The sequence below is a fragment of the Anomaloglossus baeobatrachus genome, chromosome 8, assembly GCF_048569485.1.
Source record: "Anomaloglossus baeobatrachus isolate aAnoBae1 chromosome 8, aAnoBae1.hap1, whole genome shotgun sequence".
Lineage (NCBI taxonomy): Eukaryota > Metazoa > Chordata > Amphibia > Anura > Aromobatidae > Anomaloglossus > Anomaloglossus baeobatrachus.
In genome coordinates, this window is record NC_134360.1 from 42,256,902 (window position 1) to 42,265,068 (window position 8,167).

The following is an 8,167-nucleotide window of genomic DNA, read 5'->3' on the forward strand; positions in this document are numbered from 1 at the left end:
AGTCACTGTATACATATATTACATTACTTATCCTGTACTGATCCTGGGTTACATCCTGTATAATACTCCAGAGCTGCACTCACTATTCTGCTTGTGGAGTTACTGTGTACATATATTACATTACTGATCCTGTACTGATCCTGAGTTACATGCTGTATTATATTCCAGAGCTGCACTCACTATTCTGCTGGTGCACTTGTGGAGGTGGCCTGAGCTATAGCTTGTTTGTTTAAACGTAATAAGAATATCTGTGTATGTAAATAATCAAAATGTAGATATAGTTGCATAATTATCTGTCTGTCTATGTAGCAATTGCACAGACATAATATAATTCTAAGCTGTATAGTCATGAAAAGGTTACCAAGAATAAGTGAACAGATGTACAAATAATGAATAAAGAAAGTATTTATGCTTATCAGTAGTTCCACACAAAGAAGGAATGTGTGTCTGTGGGATGAAATGTGTGTAACTACACTCCCCAACCCTCCCTATGCGGCTTCGATGTGTGAGAGAAAACAGATTGATACTTTTTGTACATGTCTGAAGGTTGAAATGTAATACTAAAATTTGAGCTATAGAATATACGAGTTCAGTGGGTGACGCTGGCTCAAAGAGAGAACATGTCTGTGTAATCATTGTCTGATACATTAACATCAGCTCTGTTATACAGCTAATACGGCACCGGTCTCTGGATACCCTGTATGAAAATATCATTAGCTATCTTTACCCAAAATTCCTCCCTTGACACACTGTATACATACATTATATTACTTATCCTGAGCTATATGCTGTATTATACTCCAGAGCTGCACTCACTACTCTGCTGGTGCAGTCACTGTGTACATACATTATAATACTTATCCTGAGTTACATCCTGTATTATACTCCAGAGCTGTATTCACTATTCTGCTGGTGCAGTCACTGTATACATACATTACATTACTGATCCTATACTGATCCTAAGTTATTTCCTGCATTATACTCCAGAGCTGCACTCACTATTCTGCTGGTAGCATCAATACATTACATTACTGATCCTAAGTTATATCCTGCATTATACTCCAGAGCTGCACTCACAATTCTGCTGGAAACGTCAATGTGTACATACAATACATTACCTATTCTAACTGTACTTGCTACCTACACTTACAAGTTTGCTGGCTTTTGAACATAGTGACTCTACCAGCAGTAAAGTGAGTGCAGCTCTGGAGTATAATACAGGGTTCATCAGTAATGGTGGTTTCCAGGTTTCACACCCCACTCCTCTAACCTTATGTCTGATGGACACTTCAATATGAGGTTTCCGCCTTTACCTGTCTGAGTTCTGCTTTGATCTTCACTGTCATTCGATTTCCTCACTTCATCATTCCAGAAATATTTTGGTGACTGAAAGATGGAGATTTCTTCCGTCTCTTGGCTGGAAAATCCAGAGCCTTGAAGTGTAGTGAGCAGGTTGTGCTGAAAGTCGGCGTCCGTGTATCCGTCAGCACCGCGCTCGCTGGAGTCCGCGCTCTCTAGATTGGACAATGATGACACATCCAGTAGAGATGTGGAGGAAAGCCCTTCTGTATGGGGGTCCTCACAGGCCACTAGGAGGAAGTGGGAGAGCCCTGCGGAGAGAGACCCCACTAGTCATAACCCTTACACGCCAGGATAGCAATAGAACTGCACCTCTGCCGTTGTTAAACTACAACTCCCAGCATGCTCTGACAGCCTGTGATTTGATAATGTTTTAGTCCAGGTTTGATCCCTAAAGGCAACAGGCAATATGTAGATAAAGGGAAAATCATCTTAAAGGGGTTGTCCTATAAACAACATTTATCACTTATCCACAGAAATCTTGGGGTGTTTTCCTACTAAGACCCCCCCCCAATAATCCTGAAAACATGAGTCTCAACGTCCTTTGTATGCATGGAGTGATACTGAGCATGTGCAGCACTACTATAGACTGTGAGCGGTGCAGTGCTCGCACATGCTCCCTAGCGCTCCTTTTACAAGATGACTTTGGGACTCCCATTCGTGGTTTCCAGGGGATCATACATAATATATGTTGTGGATGTTTTTGTCTGGTACAACTGCTTTGGAGAAGAAACATTTAGTCAATTCTGCCATAGGACATCCTTATTGTAGTGCTGGCATCTCTGCAGAGATGCCAATTTACTCACCGCCCCGGCCTTCTCCCCCTCCCAGGCCTTATACATGCTGCACAGGGTACCCAGGAGTGCACCTAAGACATACGCGCGCCCACACCCCGGCCCTCCTCTTAATGGGCCGGTGTGCTATTTCCAGGAAATGCCATTCAGCCTATGGCTAAGAGGCACAGTGTATTTAAGGCATCCTCCCATTAGGGGAGATGCCTGAGCAACACCTTGAGTTAGTCAGTGTCCAGCGAGTTGTCAGGTCCCGTTATCCCTGTGTCCGTTACCCCGGTTTCACACATCCTTCTTTTCGCCGGTTTGGCGGATGCGGCGAACTCCCGTACAGTGTATACAGTACAATGACAGCGCTGTAACTTCCGGGTCACATGGTCCGGTCACATGACAGCATGTGACCGGCGCTTGTCGCGATCCCACTGTACTATATACACTGTACTGGCGTGCGCCGAATCCGCCAAACCGGTGAAAAGCCGGATGTGTGAAATCGGGCTTACCTATACTTGAGTCTGCCTTCCCTTCCCTTACATGCCTGTTGTGCCCACCATTCCTGTCTGTACTCACTTGTCCAACCTGCTTCAGTCACCCCATCTGCACCCGTCTGTTCTTGTGTCCGTCAGCTGCCACGGTCCCGGTCACTGCCCTGGGAGTGGTACCTGGCGTCCGCCTCGCGGTGAGCGCTTAGCTAAGCCCGTCCCACTAAAGGGGTTTAAATTGGGTCCCCCCTGTGGTCCAGTGGGTCCACTAATCCCGCTTGCCACCTCTACACCGGCCGTGAGTGCTACACTTATGGTACAAATATAATACCGACACATAGTGCCCTACTAATACCTCTATTACTCTGCATATTTTTTTAATATCAGCAATGGAAACACCATAAGGTTAGGCCATGGAGAAGGCAGGATGATGGCGGCTTTTGGGTGATTGTACCCTTCGCCCAATCTATGTGCCAGCCCTGCTGGCGATTGTAGGAAGTCATTGGTTAAAAGCTGGCAAACACAATCTGTGTCCAAGAAAAGCGGTACTTCTCAATTACAGGAGTGGTGTTACACCCCCTGATGGGAGGCCGTGTGCGAGTGTCACGCATACACATTACTAAATTAATTATGTGATCCTCAGGGGCCTGTTTAGCATGATGAATGTCTCGCAGCCGCGACAGATTCTTAATCTCATTACTGAAAACAGAACAGCTGAGATGGTTCTCAAGGAGGAGGACGTGTGCCAAATGTCGTCTGCCTAATAAAGCAGACGAGCTCCTCCGCCAGGCCTGGCCCAAAGAGCTTGCAATCTAATTAAAGTGAATGATCCTATGGCTTCTCTATGCACAGATTCAAGGTGCAGTGATGTGTCTGGGAGGCAGTAACTGCTGGGCAGGCAGACAGGCCTCCTCTGGACAGTACCCAAGGTGCCATTGTGAGACGTACCCTCCCTTTGCTGCATGAATTTTTAAAATAGTATGCATGGTGTCAGACACTGCGACACAATACCCCGGTGCCATGCAAATACCAGAGCGGAGAACTACGCGGATCTTACCCAACAAGAGGTGCCAGGCTCGCAGCATGTTCACGTCAGTATGATCCGTACACCCTTGGAGCAGAGGACATCCCTATAGCCCAGGAATGGATGGAGGGCACCGAAATGCCAGCTTGCTTCTTTTTTTTTTATTCTTTCTGCAGGGTGAGGATCCACAGGTGTCTGAGAAACGCTGCCCACTTCAAAGTGTCACGTTGCAAATTCCTGTTGAAAAAGAAGCCTCAAAATCACCAGGGCATTTACAGGCGGCGTTGGCATTTACCAGTAGGACCGGTGCGGCTGCACTGGACATTGGGGCACGGGTCAGTTCCTAATAGGATGGAAGGAGATCCCCTATCACCGGCTATATCTTCTAGTATAAGGAATGGCAGGAGCAGTAAGATGCCATAGGGGCAGGTGTCATGGGTATACCCTAATCTATACTAAGACCCAATGGCCAAGCACAGGGATCCGTATCCTCCACCAGTGACTGATACATTCTCTGCATCTCCCTGATACATAGTATCGTGCACAGATCCTCACTCACCTCCTCCCTGCAGGGCTGGCGCAGTGTCTGTCTGCAGATCTCCTCTCACCCTCATGGTCCTACTGCCCGCATTCAGATTACAGCTCCTCCTACGTCCTGCCCTTCTCAGCCCAGGGCACTACGAAATCATCTCTGATGTCAGAGGACCAAGAATACAAAGACACAATACGCTGCAAGCCGATGGGGCAACAGAGGGGGCTGAAATGGCAACTGGACCCTTAACGATAGCGCGTAGCCCCCCCACCCCATATATGAGCAGCGTACTATGGAGACTATTATATCTCACTATAGTGGGATTTACGGAGACAGGATACACAATGGTGGCAGCAAGACCCAGGGGTCCAGGAATAGCTGTCATAGTAGAAAGAAACGCCTGGGGTCTAATTCATCATTTGCGCTTTTTTTTTTGCGGTGTGGAATTCAGAGAATTGTGGGTTTTTTATGCCAAATTCAATCAAAAAGGTTTATAAATTTTGTGAAAAATAAAAAAAAATGTTTTTACTTTTGTCTTTATCCCGTTTTGTGACCTTTTTTGAGCCAAAAATTCTTCCAAAATTTCAGGCATGCGGACAGGACAAGATCTTATGACTTTTCGAAAAGCTGTAAATGATTGATCAGCCGAAACAAATAATCTGACCCACAGTGGAAAACTAAAAAAAAACATAAGTGACTTTAAAAAAAAAAAAAGGCACAAATGAAAAGATGAATATAGCGTAAAGAAAAGAAAGGCGGAAAAAACACTAAAAATGACAATGAAAAAGTGAATGCAATAATGAATCAGGCCCTTTGTGATGTCATAGGTTACTTGAATAGTTGTGATGTCATAAAAACAAACCCGACTGAACTCTTAGGGATGTCACAGCTGATTCCCTGGACTTTAAGAATTATGATGTCACAGTAAATTACCTGTGTGAAACCCTAGTGAAGTCACAGCTGCTCACATGGTAGAAGTTATGATGTCACTGACGTCTACCGGATAAAACACGCTGTGATGACATTGTAGCTTACATGTCTAAAACTGGAACAGCTTGTGATGTCATAGATAAGCCATTCTGAATTAAACTGCCTAGTGATGTCACAGCTGCTCACATAATAGAAGCTATGATATCACAGACGTCTACCGGTCCAAAACTCGCTGTGATGTCATAGTAGCTTACAGGTCTGAATCGACTGAAATAGTTGTGATGTCATAGATAAGCCATTCTGAATGAAATCGCCTTGTGATGTCACAGCGACTCACCTGCCTACAATGTGTAGTTGTGATGTCATAGTAGCTTATCAGACTGAAGCATGTGATTTCATAGCTCCTTCCAGGTCTAAAGGTTGTGATGTCACAAGCTGCTAAAATACACTTGTGATGTCATGTAGCTAATCTGATGGAAATCTATATGTGATGTCACAGTTGTGATGTCATAGCAAGAATAGTGAGAAAACCACCCAAAATTTCATTGATTAGCGGTCTTCTCAAAGTGTGCAGAAAATCTGGTCTAGATAAGGCCGTATTCACACGTCTTTGAAAAACGGACCGCGATTAGGTCACAATAACCAGCCCGAGCTAGCGGCCTCATAAGAACTGATGGCGGAATGGCCAGTCATTGCAATTCAAGTGAGGTTCCTGGTTCACATACGTGTGAATTCAGCCTAATGGAGCAGAGGTTTCACTGTACCTCCATCCATTACATCATTGGGGTGCTACCCAGAGAATGCCTCATTCATTGGTCCCAACCGCTGCACAGGGGCAGCACAGACATCTCCAGTAATAGGCGGTAGACCCCTTTATTGTAATGCTTCACACAAACTGCTCACAGGCCTATTAACGACATTTTCAATCTGGTGACAACTATGAGAACCAGAAATGTGATCCAAGCAGTTGTCACCAACCATCCCCCACTCAGACGTGGCAGAAATGCTTTGGTCAGAAGGGGGCGACACTGAGCAAAGGTCAAAACTGCGTGAGATCTGTGCCTGTCACCATATGTGAGAGAGGATGAGCCCTTCTCTTGTGTACATCGGGGGTCTACCCCCTACAGAAACTACAACTCCCAGCATTCCACAAGCTGAGGGGCAGTGGTGGGAGTTGTAGTTTTCTTTTACCAGAACTGGAGTATGAATATGGCACAGGCTGCAAAAAATATAACCTGTCCACATGCACCACAGATGGTAAATGTGTCCACTATACAGGGTGGACCACAAAACCCACCCAAGAAACATCCTGCTCTCCTTGTGAGTTCTGTACAGGACAAAGCTTACTAGGCCTCATACAGTGAAAGTCTGTAACCCATAGCAACCAGTTGTTTACATGGACCTTAGCAATCAAAACTCAGCTTTCATTTTACCATAGCAACCAGAGCTCAGCTTTCCTTTCACCTGGGCACCCAATTAGAGCTAGGCCTTCATTTTACCTCAGCAGTGTAATAAATGACAATGGCCGCCGTCTCCTTCCTGTGGTCGCTGTTTCTCTGCGGAGAGCAGTATCATATTCACTTAGTAGACTAAGGCCCCTATCACACTACGTTCTTCCCCCACGTTCAGTGATCCTGTCGGGGCTTAAGTCCAAACTCTCGCCTTGCAAAATGAGATTTGGATGTATACTCAGATGGAACCATTGACCATAATGCATTAGACTCAATCACCATTTTGTTGTGGGTGCAGGAGGCGTATACCACTGAAAATGGGACTCCACCTGCACCATTGTGGTCAATGGCCGTATTGGCATATACGTTCGAATCCCAGTTGCGGGGGCTTTGGACGTAAGACCCGACGGGACCACTGAACGTGAAAAACGCAGATTACAAACACCCTAAGGCTATGTGCAAAGAAGCAGCATGTCAATTGTTTTTGCCATTTGGGCTGCGTTTTGCTAACATTGAAGTCAATGAGAAATTGCAAAAAGAAAGAAACATCAAAATTCCAGCGTTTTACCTGCTTTTTAGCTGCAGAAAGAATGCATTTTGGACTACATAAAGACATGCTTTTCTGACATCAAAATAATGAAATGATATGTCCCTTTACACGCACACATAGTCCGACAATTAAATTAATGAAAAATATAATTTTATTGTTATTTTTGCCGTATAGTATAAAACCGCTATAATTATATGAAATATAACTAATTTCACTATGATTTCAATAATTATATGTGTTCCTTTTTTTCCCCCTTTTTTTCATTGTGTTTTACTTTTAAAACTTTATTTAGCAGTGTCTTACTGTTCAAAACGCATCTGTCTAAATGTAATGGAAAAGCATGTAAAAAGCGCTAAAAACGCGGCTAAAACGCATGCATATTTACCGCGATTTAGTGGTCAAAAGCAAGTTTGGCAAAAGCAATTTCTGCCAAAGGATGCGTTTAGAACTGCAACTAGGGCGACGCAAAGTGTGCACATAGCCTAAGGGTATGTGCCCATGAGGGCTTGGTCCTGCAGATTTTGCCGCGGAAAACCTGCAGATTTATCTGGATTTTCTAGATAAAACCGCAGGTTTTAGCAAGTACAGACACTCCCTATGTTATCCTATGGGACATGTGGAGTGTCTGTGTCAACGCTGCGGAATGTGCGACTGCGGAATATGCTGCGGATGTCCCGCAGCCGCACATAACTGCATGGCAATAATTCCTGCGGATTTACCTGTGGAAATCCTGGCCCTTCACTATGGAGATAGAGGCCGGGACTTCCGCAGGTAAGTCGCATGAATGTCCGCAGGTTTACCGCAACAATTCCGCTGGAATCCCGCAGCTATGTATAGCTGCGGATTCCGGGTAGCTGCTGCGGTAAACCTGCAGCCGTAGCTACGGATATATCCGCAGGAGAAAGCTCCCGTGGGCACATAGCCTTAGCGCAGAAGATTTTCCAGTCTCCAGGTTAGCAAATCCTTCAAACCAGTCGCTCTCTCCACTGATGCAAAGCTACAACTCCCAGCATGACCCAACAGCCACAGGCTTCGTTAAAGGGAAGCGCAC

At 45.2% G+C, this 8,167-nt stretch overlaps 1 protein-coding gene across 1 annotated transcript in view; it reads right to left on the minus strand.

Moving 5' to 3' along the window:
* Positions 1-4,315, minus strand: part of PODXL2 (podocalyxin like 2) — a 26,060-nt gene extending 21,745 nt beyond the window's left edge. Inside the window, exons 1-3 of the mRNA XM_075321516.1 lie at positions 4,213-4,315; positions 3,687-3,890; positions 1,314-1,610 (exon numbers count right to left, since the gene is read on the minus strand). Of these exons, the coding sequence (XP_075177631.1) occupies positions 1,314-1,610; positions 3,687-3,714 (325 nt within the window). The 5' untranslated portion in view covers positions 3,715-3,890; positions 4,213-4,315. The remainder of the gene's footprint in view (positions 1-1,313; positions 1,611-3,686; positions 3,891-4,212) is intronic.
* Between the last annotated feature and the right edge of the window lie 3,852 nt (positions 4,316-8,167).